The sequence below is a fragment of the Rhea americana genome, unplaced genomic scaffold (genome assembly GCF_003343005.1).
Source record: "Rhea americana isolate MKP2758 unplaced genomic scaffold, rheAme1 scaffold_235, whole genome shotgun sequence".
Classification (NCBI taxonomy): Eukaryota; Metazoa; Chordata; class Aves; order Rheiformes; family Rheidae; genus Rhea; species Rhea americana.
In genome coordinates, this window is record NW_028186352.1 from 294,795 (window position 1) to 316,835 (window position 22,041).

The 22,041-nt window shown below is 36.5% G+C and overlaps 1 protein-coding gene across 1 annotated transcript in view; it reads right to left on the reverse strand.

Moving 5' to 3' along the window:
• DLG2 (discs large MAGUK scaffold protein 2) overlaps positions 1–22,041 on the reverse strand; it is a 1,005,691-nt gene that overhangs the window by 221,853 nt on the left and 761,797 nt on the right. The window contains exons 17-18 of the mRNA XM_085306235.1: positions 17,120–17,188; positions 6,466–6,622 (exon numbers count right to left, since the gene is read on the reverse strand). Of these exons, the coding sequence (XP_085162361.1) occupies positions 6,466–6,622; positions 17,120–17,188 (226 nt within the window). The remainder of the gene's footprint in view (positions 1–6,465; positions 6,623–17,119; positions 17,189–22,041) is intronic.

Consider the following 22,041-nt stretch of genomic DNA (forward strand, 5'->3'; position numbering starts at 1 on the left):
AAAAAAAAAAAAAAAAAAAAAAAAAAAAAAAAGATCAGACAGATCTTCCTTGCCGATCAGAACAACATCTGGACGTTCTACTTGCTTTTTCTATATTGTCTACCAAAAAGATTCAAGAACTTTATGGCCAGTTTGGATAGAATTCATTTTAATGAAAGGAAGTTGCCCAAACTCTATAATCAGTAGAAAGAAATGTACACTTTTACAGCACAATGCTCATTTGACCTGTGTAAAATGTCTACTTTAGGATAAAGTAAATCATACTTTGGAAGCAGCTATATCTTTCTGTTAGCTGCAGAGGGTGTCAAAAGGGTTGTATGCCCTCTACTCTCTTCCCAGCATTAAAACAGCCTAAACTTGGATTAACCCACTATTGGCTCACGAGAAGCTTAACCTATGTGACCTTCCAGTTGCTGTCATCCTATAGGCATATGAAAGCATCTGTATTCTTATCTTCTCTTCTTTCTCCACAGAGATTTTCTTTTCCAGATCTATCATGCACATCACCTAGCTTGCAGTATTTGTAATTTGGAAAAGCTTTGCACACACTTCTGTTGATTTTCTGAACAAGTTCTACTTCTCTGAAACAGTCCACATGAAGGGCTGCAGAATTTGATAGACCCTTCCATGCAAGAGGACAGAGTCATACATCATCCACAACACCACAGAGAAAAAAGCATCTTAAGCACACAGCCAATGCCTCTGCAAATAAATCCTGTAGGAATGGCAAGGAGAGTATCTGTTATAATCCTAAAACTATTTCACAAAGCCCCAAAGGAACAAGCTGATGTTCCATAGAGAAAGAATTCCAGGACCTATAGAGATCTGCATCATAAGGTCCATTTTGGGGATGTGTCCAGTGGAGATGGTTCAAATATTTTTCAAGACAATTGCAAATAATAATAAAAAAAATTGAGATGCAAAACTAAATGGTATTGCCTTTCCTTAGTTTTGTAACTAGATAACAAAATGCAGTCTTTGCCCTGAGTAGTTTTACTGCTTTTACCATAAGCAAAAAATGGGTTTAAATTAGAAAACCTGAAAGCTTCCCCGCACCAGAGTAAGGGAAGTCAGTCTGAAAGTCACTTCTAACTTCAGCAAAAGGAACTATAAATATTTGCTATAAAAAGGCAGAGATCCTTACACTGTATCCTGCTCTATATACAGAACATTTTGGAGCAAAATTGCAGAGTGTTGTATTTTTAAAATGTATTTTTTAAATTTTTGCTACAGATGTGAGTGAGAAGGCAGGTAGGAGCTGTGTGGGAGAAGTGAGAGCAACTGGGTGGAAAGAAAAGGGTCTAACCTGTTTGTGAGGGAAACCAAACATCTCACAAAAAATGACAGCAGGACAATCCACTGACACAAGATAAAATCTGATCAGTGTAAGATATCACTTTCCCTCTACAAAGGAGAACATTATACAAGAGACCAGAAGCAGCAGAGAACCTCTGAGATGTTCATCCGCCAGTGTTGCATGCTGACTACAGATAATGTCATCAGCCAGCAACAGAAAATCCCACATGGTAGTTCTGCTAGCCCTTTTCCCAGTACATAGTTGAAGAATCAAAAATCTATTATGAAGGCAAACACACAGAAAAGGTGAGATTAAGTGTGAATTTAAGACTCCCAAATATAGGCAAACACACATGTGACGGGTGTTTAAAGTCAATGGATCAGTAGTGTTGATGAAGCCTACAGAGCAATTCAGTTCACTCTAGACACCTAGTAACATATAGATACCTACATTTAAGTGTCTTAATCTAGGGCTTAATCCTGTCCAAAGACAACAAAATTTAGTCATTTCAGAATTTAAGTTTCAAGTGCTAATACTTGATATTACCTCCTTACAGCTGTTAATTCTCCTTAATTCTTTTTATAGTTTAAATATCTGGTCATAAGCTGTTATTGATTTATATACTTTTAAAACTTTACATAATCTTGTGTAAAAGTATAAAACTGTGTGAAAAACCTGTCATCACAGCAATTCAAGGAGCAATATGCACTAATTGGTGGTACACCAAGACTTCAAACAGTAAATCTGAATTTTCCTGGTGTGCTTGTGTGTGTAAAAAATTCTCTGTGCTTTAGGTATTGCACATAAATTTGCATATCTGGTATTGAAAGTGCTTTGAAGCACACACGTTAAGAAACCTAAATGTGCTGTATCATAATATTAATTTGAGATTATAAGGCAAAAATAGCATAACTCCTTGATGTGGCACTTTTTGTTTGACTACGACCATATTTCCTCCCTCAGGACTTGGCCCTGAAAAATTACGGAGAGTCACTATGCACTTGTTTTTCTAAAAATATAAGACTTGTGCTGCTACCTGTCAGCAGGAATGTATGCACGGTGTGGCCTTGTGGTTCCTGGAAATCATTTATGCATCGACAGATGATTACCATTAAACATCAAAATATTGCCTAATTTTAACAGGCAATATAACCTTTAGTATGGGGAGTAGAATTTTAAAGTGCAAGCATGGCATCAAGGAACATTATTTTTATTTGTGGTAGAGACTGCAAGACTGTATTTCCCTAACAGATGGAGAAACTGGGGTTAGAGAAGAGTTCAAGCAGCCACTTAAGTCCAGTTTTGGCCCAGACTTCTTGCATGATTTTAAACAAATCAGTTAATATAACTGAACCTCATTTCCAGTGTTATATGTCAATTAGTATTTAAAATCCTATTTAATAATGTTAAGATTAGATTTAATAATGTGACGAGAGGATATGAAGAAGGATATGTTCTGTCATATTGAAGATCATATATTGCTGATGTTTAAATTGATATATTTTGAAGACACAAAACCAAGAAGGATTTTTTTCTTTAGTTTAGTAGTTAATCACAAGAGCATAATGGAAAAAGAAACCAGCATTAAAAATCCCCCACTTTTGGAGGAAAAAACAGTTTATCATAAATATAACACCATAATTTCATTCCTTTTTTGTTATTTGAAATATTTTATCATTTGAAACCCATCACATTTTCCATTATTCTTCTATTTGCCTTCAGGGTTCAGCTATGATTCATTTTCTCTCTCTGCACAAAAACATTTGAGTATCACTCTGCTTTCTGAGATAAGTTTTAAACATTTTCAGCCAATTACCCGAAAACATAAAAATATGTCTATCCCTGTTATTCCTAAAGTCTCAGTTTTCAGAGGCAGAAAAAAAGTCAGACAGAGGCTCTGCCATTGCCGATCCTGTGGTGCCATCTGGTGGCATTTGGGAAAAATAAACTCGAATTTCACCCCTCATCCATGGGGACAAGCTAAGGCTTAGTCTTCCATAGGTGCCCTGGAGGGCTGTACTCTTGGGCTCCTCTGTATCGCATAACCCACAAAAAAGGGCAGAAACTGAGGCAGAAAGGTTATGGGGTTTGCTCAAGCCCTTCAGGCTGACTCCAGGACTAGGAATAGAAAGCTGGGTCTCCTCAAACTCAACGAAACTCTGCTCACAAGGCAACACTTTAGCTCCTCAACAAGTTTGCAACAATTTATAATGCACCTTAGGGGAACCTGGGCAGTGGCCCTTGGTCTCAGCTGTGCTGTTGCCATTCCCTAAACAAGACACGAGCATTCTGTATTTGGCTTTGCTAGACCATCACTTGCTCTTTTGAACTAAGAAACAGCACCAGCTGTGGGTTCAGCTCTTACTGGGCAGCTCAAGCCTGGAAAGCTTCCAAGATCAATGCTGGAAGTAAACCCCACAATCCTCTCCGTTCAAGCAGACCAGAGTAATGCCCAGGATGATGGACATTCCAGGGGTAGAAGGTGCAGTTCGTGAGGTCTTGCTCTTTGGAGAGTCCCAGGCAATAGCATGGAGAGGGGGTGATACCATTCCACTTTTCAAACATGATCACTTCTAAAGATCACTGGTTACGTACCCGATCGGTCACCCAAAAGCAGCATATATTCTCAGATGCATGAGGTCACACTCATGGATTTGCAATTTAAGGTATTTTTACAGGTACTCTCTTTGTACGTGAGTACACATTTCTCTCTGGCAATCAATCAACATTTCCCCATAGTCACAGCACAGGAATGAAGAATGTGCCATGATCCTCCTCTTCCATATGGGAGACTGAAGCTTATGAACGTAAGGCGTTTTGCCCAAGGTCATACTGAAGGACTATAGCGAAATCAGGAATTAAATCCAGGTCTCCAAGACCTAATTCACTTACTACTTCCCGTTTGAAAGAAACTTAACCAGCCCTAAGTTAATTAGAAATACTAGCTTTGAGGACACTATTTGATCTTAGTAAATCAGATTTGTCATGTTTTGAGAAACAAATGGAAAAACTACTTCAGTAACGGCATAAATGTTTCTGAGGGGTGAGACAAGAAGGAATAAATGGAGAGAAGCAGATCTACTCTGTGGAGCCCTTATAAAATTAATGTGACTGGGACCCTTCACCAGACACTGGTCTGAGATTAATCAGCTCTAAAACTAGCTTATGCATTTTTTTTGAATATGGAAAATGGATTCATAATAGTTATTTGTGACGAAATAAGTCAGCAGTGCATGACTTTGTGACTTGGCCTGAGGATATGCACGCAGTCTAATGTAGTAATCATTTCCGTCCCATTCTGCTCAATGAACAAATAAGCTCCTTTTGCACGACAAGTAAATGCTGCAGCAACACTGGCAAGTTTAGTTAGGACTTATGGAAAATGTTGCTGTGAAAGAGAAAAGAAACAGAGTTCAAAATTCAACTTCAGAGCACGCCACAATGCTATTTATGGCCTCTTGGAAATAAAGGAAAATAGAAAATGGACTTGTAAAGTTGTATCTGATCTGCCGGCTCTCTGAATACAACATACTGTGAAAGGCTTTGATCTCATAGCTGTCTTCCAACCAGCCTTCTCTTGAGGCCATCTAGACAAACAAAAAATGAATTGCATAAATGCCCTGAAGAAATTTCCATTTCTATTCTTCAGGTTTCTTGTCTGTGTTCTTTCTGGCACAAGCATTTGCCTGCCTTGTTTCTTCATGTTGATAACTGTGAAAGAGTCTGTTTGGGTGGGTTTTTTTGTAGCCTTCTATGAACGTTCTACTTAGACTTATCTTGAAGGCACCTAAACATTTCTTACTTACCCTTTCTCAATTTTCTCACTATATTTGCAAGGGCAAGATAAAATATATCACTATAATCCTCACAGTTTCAGGTTACTGCATTCCTTTGGTGTTAACTTGCCAGATTTTCCATATGCCACAGAGCAGCACCAATCACCTTTTCACACCAAAGCTTTGACAGATGTGGAAGACAAACTCCCTTTTCATACAASAGGTCAGTGGCCAAGACATTCATAATAAATGTAAGAAAACCCAATTCAGCGTCCTCCTGAAGGGAYCTGAACATTTGCTGTGCTACAGGACCATGCAACAAACTGCCCAGGCCATAGCCATCTTCTTCTCCTGCTGCAARCCAAAGGGCAGCCAGCGTTGTGCAATTCATGGAGACAGAAAGYCGCATAGAAGGAAGGTGTGTGACCTGCCAGCCTCGCGGGCAGCTCACTTGTCTGAGACAAATAATGCTTGGGTTTCAATTCTTTGGCTTAGGGCTACTGATGTACTTCACACAAAACAGTCAGAGTTGTGTCATTTTGGTAGTTTCCTTTTTTCCATAGGGCAGCATTATGTGAAAGGACACTTAACTACATTTTCAAGACTTTCATTGTCATTTGAAAATCCTTTACGTTCAGACTGTTCCAGTTAGATGTTCAATTACTCGACACAGCCTAAAAGATAAACGCTCTGTTTTTGAATTGGGCGCTATCAATATATACATGAAAGGAAAATTAAAATGACGCTTCTGAAACTAAGTATGCAAAATATAACTTCAGGCTACATATCCTTTTTATCCTCTAAAATTTAAAAATGAATTTCTGAGTGATCATCAAATTCATTGCAGGAGCAGAGATAATTAACCTAATCTAATTAATCTTATTCTTGTACCAGGATATTTGCTAARCAGCTTGGTGCACACTAGGTGGCACCCACAGTCTGGATGATTTCATCCTAGCACTTTTTCTCCTCAAAGAAAAGATAAAACTGAGAAATATCTTCTCAATGGTGCCTTTTTGGGCAAAATGGAAATGGATTGWGGGCTGATTTGGGAGGTGCAGAGGTCTGCACAGGTGCTGACGTATTCTTTGGGTTGTTTGGGGCCATACTGCAGACAGTACTACGCAGAGAAGATTCATTCTGAGCTGAATGCAGCTAACACCATTAGCAAATGATATAAAAAGCAAGAGCAAACAAATAAAATATTCAATGATAAACTGTTGCCAGCTTGAATTTAACTAACACATGGATTACCAGCTTAAGCAAGAAATAGCCCAGCATGGCTATTCCATGACAAAAAGGCTGTAGGAAGCCGCCTTTGTGTGTCCCATGCAATATAGATAGAGAACAAGAAAAAGTAATTGGCCGGCAAAACCAAAGGCAAATACTTACGGATAAAATTTGATCTCCTCTCTGTAGTTCTCCGCTGAGATCAGCAGGCCCGCCTGCTAGGATGAAAGACACGAAAATGCCTTCCCCATCTTCGCCTCCCACAATGTTAAAACCAAGTCCTGTGGAGCCCTTGTGCAGGATGATTTTCCGAGGCTCTCTGTATAGAAACAAAATGATAATGTTTGTCCATTCAAACTCTTTTACTGTGTAYGCATCTCTCAAGGCATCTTCAGCACACTAGCTGTTGTTTAAGACCCAGTGGGCATGCTACTACCAAAGGAAATCACTTAATAAATGATATAAATATATTAACTGGAGACCAGAGAAAGTAGGAATTAACCAGGAGCCTTTTTTTAAACTCATGGGTGAATCCAAACTTCTCTATGAACTCCTATCCTCTGTAGAAGTCTTCATTAAGTTACAGTATATTTTTAAAAAACAAAAGAACAAAAAAAAAACCCCTGAAGATATTTTATAATCTTGTTCATAGTGATACTGCATACACAAATACAATCAATCGTGACATAATGCCATTTTGTCTTTTAAGATCTAGTCTTGCTTTTTAAACAAATAAATGAACAAATAAAAAATTAAAAAAATCCAGGCAAGGAAATGGCAAGCATGTTCAATCCAAACAATATTTTTATGATCAATTTGGAAAAATCTCATGAAAAGGTCTGGTTTGACATCATCAGGAATTTGCACTTGTAAAGTCACAAAATAACATTATCATTGAACGCTAAGGGATATTTGCTTGTATTTTACCATTTTWAAAAGTTCTTCAAAATGATGGAAATCMATCAATAATAACAACTACAATAAAKAATAACTGTTACATAGCACTTTCCATCTGTAGATTGAAAATACTTCCCAAWGGATATAAAGTTTATAATGTGYATTTTAATGATGGGAAAGTAGACAGAGGAGATGACTTTCCTAAGATATCAAGATAGTGCAATTGAGACAATGTCCCAGGTATTCRAATTTCCAACCTTTACTATATGTAGCAGGCCTCAGACCTGCCTCTCTGCTGGGTACAGAAGCACAGACAAGTGCATACACAAACACACCYCTTATTTATGTGTACTTACCTAATTTGAAATCCCTCTAACAAATTCACTTTACAGAAAAAGAGTGCACATGCTATTATACGAACATGTGAARATCTTAGGCCCAGTCCTACAAATACTCACACGTGTGTAGATCTAACCCATCTGTGACTTCTCACAGAGACATGGAATCTTCTTAAAATTCTTAATTTTTTCAAATGGTAATTACAAGCAAAAGGGCAAGTATAAACACATACATACACAGCAGCTCCCAAGAAACATGTTCCAGAGTGTACTAGTATTTCCTATGTACCATATAATGGTTCTATATAATAAGAATAGTATTTCCATTTCTTTTTTATTTAAGTGAAGGAAAGAAATGACATACCAAGGTATGTCTTTTTTGATGTGCATAAAGTTTTATGGCTTTGTAGATGGGAACTTAGTCTTTACAGAATAATTCCAAAATCAGTACGAATTTGTTCAGCTTTGCCCACTGCTAATGCTCATACAATATCTCCAGCCTGGTCATGATCTTTAGATAACATCTCAGTTTGCTGATGCTTAAGTTTGATATTTTTGAAAGAAATAGATTAAAGAAATTTTTCTGATAATATTTTAAAAAGGAGATAGATTGTAAGTTTTACTGAAAGTATTATCCTACTCCACAAGGCCCAAGATCTTATAACCTTTTCTTAATTGTATATGGTCAGAAATCAATTTTACAAAAATACATCTTTGAAAAAATTCATATTCATACAATATTCAAGTATTTGTTTGTATATTCTTGACTTTTTAACCAATAAGAAGGGATTTTTTTCTGCCTTTTGGATCATTGCAATTGATTTGTCTTGAAGCAACATTTTTAACACCTCCTTAAGTATGTGCAGATTAGGTRTAATGTAATCCAGATGTAAGAAGTCCACACAGGCTTTTAATTAGGAAGGGTGGCCCAAGGATTAGAGTAGAATTAGGAGAGTGAATTGGAGGAAACTAGGTTCCTTCCCCAGCTTAGCCCATGAGCTGCTGAGTGATCTTGGCAAGTCACTAATTCCTTTCAGCTTCAATTTTCTCATCCACAAAATGATATGGTGACACTTGTCCTCTTCGAGTCCTACAGATCAAAAATGTTTTTTGAGAGCAGAGTAACCACCATCACTATTTAGTGGGGTATTGAGGAAAAAGAAGCAGCAAAGTCAAACAAATATATTTGTATGCTCTGCTGGTGGGTAATCAGAAGAGTTCTTGTTAAAAATGAAACACAGTACTTCCACACAGGGTAGGCAGCTTAGATCCTAAGGTTGAAARCCAGTGCTAGGGGCAAAACTAGGTCAATACAACCGGGTATCTGCCGAATACTCAGCTGTATGGCTCAAAAAAAGTTGGCCCAGTTATTAATTMCTGTGTCTGATCAAGTCAGCAGATTTATGCCTAAAATGCTGTCAGCACTGTTTTGTAATTTTGGCCTTTTGACAGCAAAATTCACATTTTGTTCTTGGATGATTATGTTCAGAGGAAGCCCAAACAAYAATAGGGACGTGGCAGAAGCTGTGATTAGAACACAACGTTTTTTGGCTGTTGGTCTTCAGCTTAATCAGGTCAATTGGGTCACGACTCAAATTTGGCTGTATAGAGAGACTGACCAACGGTGCCATACGTTCAGTTTTGTTTCCTTTCTGRGTGTTTTGTGGAATCTAAATGGTGGATCCAACAATGTGCAAATGCTATTGTCATGATGATGGAAATAAWCTCTGGCGATAATTGTAGTATTGCAGGAAATAGAAGGCGTATGCCAGTTTACCAAAGTATAACAAACAACTAACAGATTTTTGGAATATATAGTATTTCATGCTTGCATAGTGCACTTAGTCTGAAAATAAACTGAAAGAGCACTTATGATAATAAAACTTTGTAGCATGCTATGAAGTTAAAGTAGGAAGAAAGTTTCCTGCTTAAACAAACCAGAGTACCAGCCACCGACCACGTAATCTCTTTTGAGTGATGTAGAAGTTACGTAGCAATGCTTTAACCAAACTCAAAGAAAAAGCTATGATCAGGGTAAAGATGAGTATGTGACATATTTTTTTCATCTGGCAGATAAATTTATAGTCTCCTCTCTTTGACAGCATGAGAAAAGGGCTCTAAGAACAGGTGCTCCAACTGTCCTTGTCAAAGGAGGTCTAGAGTAACATCTGGGGAGCAACATTGGGAGAAATGGAATCAAACAATTAAAGTAGACATGACCATGACAGAGTAAGAAGTGAAAGAAATGTAACTCAAATGCGAATGATATTTTCTTGCAGTAAATATACTCAGTAAAAATAATCTCAACTAAGGCAAAGCAGCAAAGTATAATTTCAGACTAATTTTTGTAAAAAATACATATGTTTCTTTAGAGACAATAGGTGGCACTCTATAGCTACTAAAAAGCAACAGTCATAGAGTTTTACTGAATGCAAGCTTCTGCCTCCAGCTTTAACTAGTTATCACATTTACAATTTCTGTGATGAATAAGGCTGAAGGTAAGTTTCTAGGTGCTAACAAAGCACACTAGCACTTTAATTCTGTGTGCGCATGTTTTATGCCCTCCTGCAGCTTTGTACCAAACACAAACAGAGAAGAGCAGCAGGGGAAATCAAGCAGAAATTAGTAAAGAGAACGAGATGAAAACATTCCTGGACTGACAGAAGGCAGCAGAAGGGGGAAAAAAAAAAAGGCAATCAAAGAAAAAAGAGAACAGGATAAAGGGAGAGAGGGTGTCTGTAAGAAAAACAGGAAAAGAATAAATAATAAAAAAGCAGAGAAAGAGGAAAAGAAGATTCACTATAATAGAGTCAGAAATCATAACCAGGAGCAAAGGAGCACACAAAGCTCCACAACCCAGYGCAAATTTACAAGCTCAGAACTCAGCGGGAGAATCAGTTTGGGCAGACTCGGTTACTTGCTGCAGGGAAGGCGTCAGATCTGTTTCCTGTAAAGCACAACATAAACTGCAGGCCTGATGTAAGASCAAAGTAGTATTAAATTAACATTTGAAAGCAAATGTAACAAAATCAGGTGTGTAGGATTTCAATGCTAAAGGAACTTTTCTTCTTTCATGAAAACGTGATTAAACAACTCAAAAAAGAGAGGCATTTTGCCTCATTAGCGTTTTTTTTTGTTTTTGTTCACGTTTGTTTTATTTGCTCATCAACTCGAAAACATCTAAATGGTTTGTATCTACTATGTTCATATTCAATATTTGTTTCGATTGGTTTTACAATACAAAAATGACACAATAAAAATGTGAGAATCCCTGCCATTTTTTATAGGCTGTGAATCCATARTAATTGAGGATTTAATTTAAGAGATTAAAAACTGATCTGATAAATGATGGGGCAGAGCTTTAAGAAAACAATTCTTATAATAGCTAACTGAAAGAAAATCCATTTCTCATTTGCTTTTTTTCTGCTGCTGGCTACATAAAAGAATACAGTTATTTTTATTATTTATCTCACATTGACATATCTATTTCTGTTGTAGTTATTATATATATTATACATAAAGCTGAGGTGTCACGACTGTTTTGTACTTCTTGGAACATCCCCAGAACTATTAAGAACACCAAGCACTTTGAAATAGCAGACCCTAGGTATTTCTTCAGGTCGAATCACAATCAGTGATATACCCCAAATCAGTGTAGACTTCGAAATATGACTTTGATCTTGCCTCAGCTGCAAGCTTCCCCCCCCGCCTTGAAATGCTGTTTGCTTCACAAAAGATATTGAAACGATCCATCCATTCATGCACACACTGATACAGCATTGCACTACCACACATCATAGAAAGCCCATCAGGGTATTTAGTTCTCATGCTGCTTGCATCCCAGTAGCACCCAGAGTTCCCCAGTAAGGCCGCCCAGTAATTGCCTCTGTGTAGGCAATGTACAGCAACACAAAACATTCAAGCTCCTTAAGCAGCAAATAGCAGGTGGGAAAACTGAAGTAGAGTGAAATTAATTTTTTCAGTTATGGTGAAGCATTAGTAGCAGAACAGGGGAAAAGCAGCAAATCTCACGGCTTCAGGGACCTTTATCCAGCACTGTAAGGTGTCTAGCTTCGAACAAGTCATCGCGTGAGCACTGAGCTGCATCTTCTCAGTCAGTTGGCTAATGTGGACATTTCTTTTTCAATATTACACTTCCAAAGCTCCTCTCGTGCTTCCATAAATTTTAATAAATCACTTTGCATGTTTATTTCAGATAGCCAAAGGGCACTAACTTTGCCCTGAAAAAGGCAATTCAAATAGGTTTCTTTTGTTAAGAAGATTCTTCTTAATAGCATAGAATGCAGAAAGCTAGGGTGAACAGAGAATGTGCCCCTGTGTAAGATGTTTTAAAATCCGATTAATCACACAAGATAAAGTTTAAAATGTTAATTTGCTGAAGGCTTGGCATTGTATACACACTTGCCTATATTTAAAAGACATCAAAGTTTAGGCAAAAGCAAAKTTAGCTTATTTAAATTTTCTTATATTTTCAACAACTCTTCTTCACAACAATTTAGAGAAAAAGGTATCTACTTATCTACTTACTTACTTATCTAYTCTTGTATCACAATATCACCTAAAATAACAATACCAGCTTCTGTGGCCTCTTGGTTATTACTTTTTCCCCTATTACTCCACCCACTGGACATACTGGAAGATTTCCATACTGATGTGAAGCCACACTGCCCCTTGCCTTCCTACCTAGCCCTCCCTTCGGTCTACCTTGGTCGCAATGTTACCAAAACCCTGCAATCTGACAGCGGTAGGCAGCTGCAAACCTTCGTGTTCCTCCAGTCCCCCACACTTTAACATCTCAAAGGCTAGGAAAGGCTTCACATGGCATTTTACACATCCCTGTTGCACCTGACCCTGAGGGCTCTGATCCCTTATCTGTGCCTTAACTATTATTATTTCAGCTATAATTGAAAAAAACAAAATTAAGGAAATCTTCCTCTTATCTATTGCTTTCACACTGAGAATCACAGTCTAGAGAAGCAACTTTGACCTTTTTCAAACATAGATAAGGTTTTGGGCAGGTGCAGAGTGTTCATTTTCRTTACAACTTGTAATTGCTTAGTAACCTGCTATTTCATTTTACTAAATATTTTCATTCTGATGTACAAGCAGCCAAAGCAGTCAGTCTTTTATAAGACATTCATTTATTATACCACACAGCATAATATGATTTTGCTTAGTATAGTTACCCCTGCTGTTTGAAATGAGTATTTTTCTTGGCAATTTGACTACGGTTTTCTTGGCGTTTCGTGTTGATTGATTGTTGGTATTAACTGTAGAAGCAATATTTTATCCTAACTTTAAGGCTGACTACATTTTTTATGCAGTTATTCTCCAAACATTGTGTCTAACTTGTCAAAAACTTTGACGTATATTTAATACAAGGGAACCTACTGGGAGCCAGACTTCAAACTGAATGATGTACGTGTGAGTGCACTGGCTTATACATGTGCAACTTTGTTTTGTGGGAACCCCTCTGGACTTTGACAGCCTTTCATTTTGTCCTTCGTAGAGAAATTAAAGCCTGCACAACAGGCAATGTTTTCTGCTTAGAGCTAGCAAGATACAAGCTGGCACAGAAGAATAATTTCTCATTTGAAAAGTGAAACTGGTCTGCATTTTTACCTTGATGCCTGATATTTATCTTAAATACATAGGTGTATGCCTCCCAGATTTGAGAAATGTGATTGAACTCTACAGTGGAAATGTTGGACAGATAATAAGCTCCGTAACTTTGAAGGGAGATGATTATTCCAGTAYACTTATCCATTTATAGTTTGTCTCAAACAAGCATGTGTCTCTCTTCCCACAATCTAGGAGGTCTGTTTTTTATCTGTTATTTATACGCCAATAATCCAAAGTAATTCTTGACCTCTGCATCTCTGTTGCACCTGCTGTATCAACACAGCAACTGCATACCAGAAAGGTCGCTTTACACCCTGCTTTTAAAAAACTACACTATTTTAAAAAACACTTTTCTATAATATTTTCAGGAGTTGTTGGCATGAATGCTCCAGCTTTTCAGTCTGTAAGCAAAACTTGATGAAACGGGAATGGTGATAAGCAACCCGAATCACACTGTCAGCAAACAGGAACTATTTAAAGGCTAAGAGAATATTCAAAAACAGCAATGCCTCTAAGTAATGTTTTGAAATATCAATRCACAGACCTTCAGTAGCAAGCACCCAGGATTACTTTATATATAGTAGGATACCTTAGAAACACAAAGTGTTCTGTAATGTCTTTCCTGTTCAGAATAAAAATTCTTACCCTTAGTCATTGTTCAAATGCTGTTTATTTGTATATCTATATCTGTATATGAGACAGTCATATAGAGAAATTATTTAAAATTTTCCATCAAAACACTCTAAAAAAAATAAGTTGAAAGCCCAGTTTCTAAGCAGCTCAGCAGAAAAGATGACTGATATAAATGGTAGTATGTAAGATACAGTTTAGTCCAAAGGTTTACTGTAGAAAGAATAGCTATCATAGACCACTAAAATTATAGCTTTGTCAGATAATACTGCAGAATTTCCAAGTGAGAAGTTTTCATTTGCATGCATTATTTTTCCTATTTTAAATTTCCACAGTTAAAATCATTCATTAAAATCATTTCAAAAAACTCAGATTAACAATATTTTCAAAAGCAAACATTACAGCTTTCTTGTTTCTAAACCATGCAAATAAAACATTAGGGAAGTTACCAGTGAGATTGCACTAACTTTAGAAAACCCTTCTATGAACAATGACATCAAACACCTGTGAAATTCATGCCTTTGTATGTGTGATAAATCTGTTCACCTCATGTGCTGTTATTGACCTGTGAAGGATATATGGCTTGAATATAAAGATCAAGGACATCTTGATTTTTTTAAATTTGATATCTATTTTTTGCTGTATGTGAACTCCACAAAAGCATGCTTTAAAAAACAAGAATTGATTTTAAGTRTGATCTCATTACCTAGGCTAAATATCCATTAAAGCTTTCTAAAAATTTTGTTCTAGACAGCTCAATTATCACATATTCAACAAGATGGGAAGCAATAAATGCCAGTGAATTCTATTCTACCTCTATTTCTTTGTCCGTCCCATAGTTCAGTTCTGCTTCACAGGACCTAGTTATACTTAAATGACTATACAGTCACATATAGCCAGCAATTAAGCCACATTCTAAGCATGTGCTAGAAAGCCTTGCAGGTAAAGCAGCCACGACGTGCATCTCAAAAGCAGGATTATGAATCACTTAAATAGAGGACTGATGGAAACCCAGTTCCTAAAAGAGTACAATAACTTTGCTTTGACCTCAGATTGTATTAACTACAAACATATTTAGCAGCATGGACTTCACCAAAACATTAGCGTAAATCGAGCTTTGCTATAATGGAATATTTAGGGCTGAGCTGATTACTTACATTTGCTCAGCACTGTAACAGGCTAACAGATCCACTTTCCTATGTAAAATGAAATATGACTCAGTTTAAGTTGATTAGTAATAATTACAAGCCACATATTCTTCTATCTCCCCAACAGCAGGAGATCTGTAATATCAATTGCAGATTTCTCATGCTCTAATGAATCATACACAATATATGCAAACTGTCTGCACGGCCAGCACAGATTTTACAATTTATCTAAAAGTTCACATAGACAGACTGATTTCCAAATTCCAGTAGGAACTGAAACCCACAGGGTGCCTTATGAATTATGGAGTCCAGTATACCAAGTCAAAGACATCATAAATAAAATTTCTTCCTAAAATCTCAATATAGCATTTTTTTTTTTTTGGTCAATCACTATTTTAATTTATAAGCTTGTTGTTGAAGCTTGTTTTTTTTTATTTCCTAAATCAACGAACATGGTAAGGAGGAAATGGCAAGGGGGGGGCAATATGTACGTGTCTCTCTGACATCCCTCTGTGTTCATTAGAGAGAAGCAGAGAGACAAAATGAGGATGGTTGAGCAYTGGGACAGCTTGCCCAGAGCTAGTGCAATCTCTACCTTTGGTGATAGTTGCAGGTCCACTGGACAAGGCTGTAAGCAACTTGATCTAACTTTGAAATGATCTCTGCTTTGAGCAAGGAGGATGGAAGACAGACCTCCATGCAGACACAGGGGAACTGGGGACTGCGCAGAACCTCAGGCTTCATTTATAGAATTACCTCTCAGATGAGGGCCCTTAAGCTGTATGGGCCTTTCATGTGGTAGCTTCATTAGTCTATCTTGTTTTCAATGAAAAAATAATACAGCAGTTCCCACATGTTTTAAATAAAACCGTAAAATAATTTCTAAATCTGTTTTTCAATTGCTTAAAAATATTTCATTTTGACACTTGTGAGAAAAATACCTGAGTTCACTWAGGAGTGGATTTTTTCCTATATATATCATTTTACTTTCTGACTGCACCACAGTAAAGATGTAACATAAAACAAAATACAGGCAAGATGACATCTGTGCTGTGTGGAAGCTTTGGATTCTTGCTTTTATCACAGCAAATAAAGGCTTTAAAATAGGATCCGAGAGTAGTCAATGACAAGATATTACCCATGCCTACAAAATACATCAGATATTTCCACATTTTTTTCAGACTTATATGTATTGATTTAGGATGCCTCACCAAATCATGTCCTCTGGCGCCCATGCACAGCACTGGTGAAACTTTTTCAATATGCAGGCATTTGGGACCCTATTTTGTTAATAAATCCAAAATATGAATTGATTTGTGTGCATTTGATATGAAAGGCAGGGATGTTAAAGAACTGGGGCAGGTAGTCTCAGTGCCTTGGACAGTCTAACATTGCTCAGTTCTGAAAGCATAATAAAAAAACTCAGTGATTGCTTGCTTATTGGGTCATTTGCACGTTAAGGGAGGGGAGAATCAAATCCAATATTTTCTTAAAGTGTGTTTGGAAACTATACCAGCTAGTGTAATCAAAATTTAAGCAATTCAACGTTAAATATCAGCTCTTCTGATACCATAAAGATGCAAGACTGTCAACAGCACTTGTGAATTATTCACATTTTACCCAAATAGTTTTACTAAGGTGGAGTCAGCTAAGTACTTTGAACTATGCTTCTGCAATTAATTTATATATAGACAGATGTATATATATATATATACACATAAACAAACAGCACGGGATCATTATTCTATATCAATACTTCCTCCTTAGATTTGGACACTGTCAGCTTTGTCGAAAAGAGCTCATGCAAACATTAAGACAATAGAGCAAGCCTTTCGGGGGTTTCCAGGATTAGTGGGAATCATTTTACAACTAAGATATGTAAATATTAACTCCAGCCAAGCGAGGTGAATTGAAGTAGCAGTAGTCAGTATACATACCTCCATGACATATTCACGGCTCCATATACTTTCACTATCAATATCTCAAGAGAATTAGTACTAATTTGAACATATTTATATACAGTTGTGCATCTCACAGATTTAATCATTGTGATATGTGATAATATGTGTCATTAGCTTCTATGTCTATGTAGTAAATTCAGTTTCTGGCTTAGTGATATCTGAGAGCTCTACAGGCAGCTTTGACAGAGAATCATCTTACCCTTCCACAGAAATGGTCCGCTGTAAGCTCACTGTGGGTGGACGCGTTGCTGTGCTGTGCTGGGAATGACTGCATGACCAAGGAAGAATAGAGAAAAGTATTTGTTAAAGGAGCAGAAATTTCTCGTGTTCTTACTGTCTCTAGCAATTTAGCTAACATTAAAATAGAAATAACAATCAGATTATTTTATGTGTCTGTAATGCATCTTGACTTCAGTGATGTTGATCTGTTCCAAAAAAGGCTCAGCCCAATGATCCGTTGTTTAATAATAGGTCCCATTCCTCTTTAAAAACAGACAAGGGGAAGAATAATTCTCCCTTGTCTTTTTTCTTTTTTCTTCTTAAATATATATATACACATATGTATACATATGTGTGTATATATATATATATAAAATACAGGTACTTAAGTAACTCAGATTTTAATTGTTGCTCTGAAAAGTATACTAATCATAAAACACAAAGCTAATTTAAGAGTGAAAGGTGTAATAGTAAAGTACGATGTTTTCAATCTAGTTCTTAGTGTTTATCAGACAGAATGCTTAGTAAAAGACTATGCATGCTACTTATAATRGCACGATAATGTAACTCTGAATTGTAAAAAATTCAATCAACATTCACTATTATTTGTATGAGATTTTAGATGGTTTGAGTTATTCTACATAAAATTTCATCAACCTAAAGCACAACATTTGGAAACAATATGAAATTTTCTAAGGAAAGATAGCCTTTTTGAGAACCACATTAACAGCAGAAAATCATTTTGATTTTAAAACCTGAGGTCTAATGGCTTCTCTTGTATGTTGTGTTGTCATGACTCAGGAACCTCAGAAATTGTTACTATCTTATATAAATCCAATATATTATGCAGTATACATTAACTATTGTACTTTRACCTATAGAATATAATTGAATATCTGGATGTAAATATAAATTGATAATAACACAACTTCAGTCAATGGCAGTGCATTTCAAAAAAGAAGAAAAGCAGAATCATCTGCATGCATGCTATGACCAGTTTAAACGGTATCATCATAATATAGGTAACATAGTGAGATCAAAAATTAATAATGAAAAATACATTTAGAAAAGAAATTAGGGTAATTTTATATCATTGAGTCTCCTAACTGTAGATTTTGTCTTGCTTTCAAACTTTGTATACAACTCAAGCTGTTTATTCAGAAGAAATAGAGCTTATTTTCATTAAAAGCTAATATATTCAACATTAGTGAGCAACATACCTATTTTACATGCATCTTCTCCTGTAACATACCCAATATTTGCCATCTGACAGAGGAGATGCGATATTTCTAGGTAGCAGATAGAGTTGTGACACATGATATGTCACAGGATAAATGAAAGGTCTGCTACCTGGTTGTATTTCCAGTTGGGACCATTATACTCCTGCTTCATTTTAGGAAACTGCTGTACTCATCCATATGCTGAGTATTGGGTAAAATATATTCCCCTCACTAGAAGAACTGCAGAGTTTTTATCTGTTTTATCACAAAGCACCAAATGGACAGCASTATCAGGAGTCTCCTCTGGTGTCACAGTATGAACAGATTGTAGCTGAGTGGGTTGAACATTGCCAAATAGTATTATATGAATATTAGTTAAAATTTCACAATGAGTTTGCTTCTTTCAAATRACTTAGAATGTATATTTTAAAACTACTTTCTTCTGGTGTTCCTGCATTTTTTTGAACTTAAGGGTTAGGTTGTGGCTTTTCTTTTGTTCCTCTCYCTCTACATAGCTGGAAGACAATATATATCCTTACAGTCCTGTACTGCTTCCCACACTAAAAGAATGAGGAGTAGGAGAAAAATAGCCTCCACATAGAGTAGTTCCCTTGTACATATGAGAAGGAAGTAGCAGAGCAGAGCCATAAGTCCTCCTCATTTTCTCCATGTCGATTGGCTCTCCAAAACATTATTCTCTGAAGTTGCACCTAGAGATGGAAGAGTATGGCTAGCAYGAGGATAAGTACCCCATGGAGAGGAAGGAAGATGATGCACACGGTGGCCCCCTAATTTGCACTTATTTCAAAGTCTCTTTCCAAAGAAAGGATGACAAAGCCATCCCTGAGCTATACTGTTGATRCCAAATGCTACATACCTTGTGGGAAAAAGAGGACTATTAAGACATGACAAAGAAGCAACYGAATGATTGAGCCAGGAATCTGGCTGCATATTTCACAAATATCTGCACACAACACGGTGTAAACCTCAACCAACTCGCTCGGCTGTAAGTACTCTTCTGTTTTTCAAAGGAATGCTGCCATAAGAAAAGGAAGCATGACGACAGAAAAAGAAAGAAAAAGGAATCTGTCATTTTTGAAAGATCTCCTCCTTATTAGAGCCATGGTATACTGTTACAAGCAGAGCTGCAATATTTACATCCCACCATGACTGACTGAACTGCCTTGAATTGTGAAAGCATTTTTTTTCTTTTCCTGAAAAAGATTTTAGCATTTCCCTATCTTTAGTACCAGAAAAAATATTTATAAAATTTATAAAATTCTGATGAATTATTGCTCTTGTATTGGAATCATTGAAATGAAAAAGGGGCCAATCTGATCTCTGTATTAGACTCTCAGTCCCCACCTCAAAAGCAATGATGCATTTTACTGCATCTGAGGATTGATAATTAACCCAGACTACCTAATGTGAAACCTAAAGGTTATAACCTCTCAGACAGATCACATGGTTTAAAACCATTTTATATAAAGGATAAACAAAGACTGAGATTTCTGTCATTATATGATTCATGATGGCGTTATAAAAGAACTGCTGTWTGACACTGCACACACTGACATGCACCAAATATTACTTCTCTGCATGTATATTGTTTGCACACATAAATTATTCTTGCATTCCAGTACTCATTGGACATCTTTTAATAAATACAAATTATTATTCTTTAAAACATACAATTACTACTTTTAAAGGTTGTTGAAAGCACTAATTATAAACTTGCTAAGCAGTATCATTGTTGGAATGTAAAATTGGAATGACAGCAAACAACATTTCCAGAAATGATTAGCAGCACCAGGTTCCTTGATTTTAGGTGCCCAGTCTCAAACACTTCCAKATGCCAGCTTTGCTAGAAGCCATCCATTTAGGCAAATCAGAGTATTTTGACATATCAGAGGCATTTTGACATAATGCCTCATCAGAGGAGCAGGGTACCCAGAACCCTCTAATCCTTCTCCGCAGCTATATAAGAATTCATCCCATGTCGTCGCTCCTACCGGGCAGATACCCCAGCGCAGTAATCGTTATGGCTTCCTAAAGCAGCCACATCAAACTAACCAAAAGCATTATCCAGAACTGGCAAAATGCAAGAAGAAGATTATTCAGAGAGAAAAGAAGATCCATGAGAAAACAAAATCCTCAACACATTTCAGTGGTAGAGGGAAAAAACTGACTAGGCCAGCACTGTTGTTTTGTATCAGATGCTCTATTAAGTAATATAATGCCATAACAAGTATGAATTAAAGTTGCAATTTCATTTCAGTATTCTGCTGAAAYTATCAAACACTCAAGCACTAGATGTCATCAGTACCCTCACTGGAATTACTATCTAATTATGTAGAATAACACAAGGAACCTCATAGCTTACTCCTTTCAAGTGAGGAGCTGAAGTATTGGCAATATTCCCCTCCTTAGAAATCTTTTTCGAATACTAGATATTTGTGACGTACAGTCTGAGTGAAGCCTTAGTCTCTTTTTTGCAAAAGTAATTCTTAATTGGTGTTATTAAATCTAATTTTGGGGGGGTATTTTATAAAATATGATGCTCAGTACAAGCTTCTAAAACATCACCATGAATACATTGCCAGCTGAAAATCAAAACACAGTTTAATAACAGTTTGACAGAAGTGGCTACTCAATTCGAGATAGCAATAACATTTTGATGTTGTCCCTAACTGACCGTCTGACTTTAAAAGATAAAGCTCCTGATGACTTCTTTGACCTCTGCCAAAGTAGYGGAACCAGCAGAAATGCTTAACATACTTGTGCACGTGGCAAAGATCATGTACGACACACTTGGCAATATAAAAGAAATAAAACAACTAATGAGTTACTGCCACCRTCATTCTCCACAATGAGTGCTTAAACATTGATACAATCATATTGAGATATTTAGGAAAGAAGATCACAGATCTAAGTAGTCAAAGTTTGTCATTTGGGCTTATAAACATGCTACCCTTTCTCTCAAATGTTACGGAATTAACTTCTCAATAGCTTTAATCAAAATAAAAAATACTACTAAAATATAGTACTCAGAATTACTCCAGCCACCCAATTTGGGTTTTCCCTGAAGAAATGAATCTCATAAACTCTTATGCCTGTAAAATATTACAGTTTTAACTTAATTCTATTTAATTTTAGTTCATTGAAACAATGGGAATATACTCTTTGTGTAAGACAGTTTATATGAATGAAGAAACAAAGAATGTGATTCTAAATACAAAGGGCAAAAGAGGAAAGAAAGGAGCTTATCTTTGCTTTTTAGTGTGGGTACATTGTTAATCTTTGCTTTAAACCTGTTTCTGAGGCAAGACCTGTTGTTTCATGTCTTTGTGTAATACTAAGAATAGGTAGAGCAGCCTGGTGTCAACATATTTTTGAAACTATTCCTATGGAAATAATAATGTCAATAACATTATACTAACAATAAGGTGTAACAAAGAAGTTCCTACAACCCCTAAAATTTCTTCTCTTTTCTCTTTTGCATKTATAAAAGTAATACACATCATCTTTACATACAGGGTACTAGAAAAGCCATCAACTTTCACCTCCCAGCCCACCTCCTACCAACGAGAGTTGTTCTCCATTTGCCAGAACTCTGATTAAGGCATTCTTTGTTTCCAATATATCCTTGCTTTGACAAGTCAAAACTGCTTAAAATTCTTTG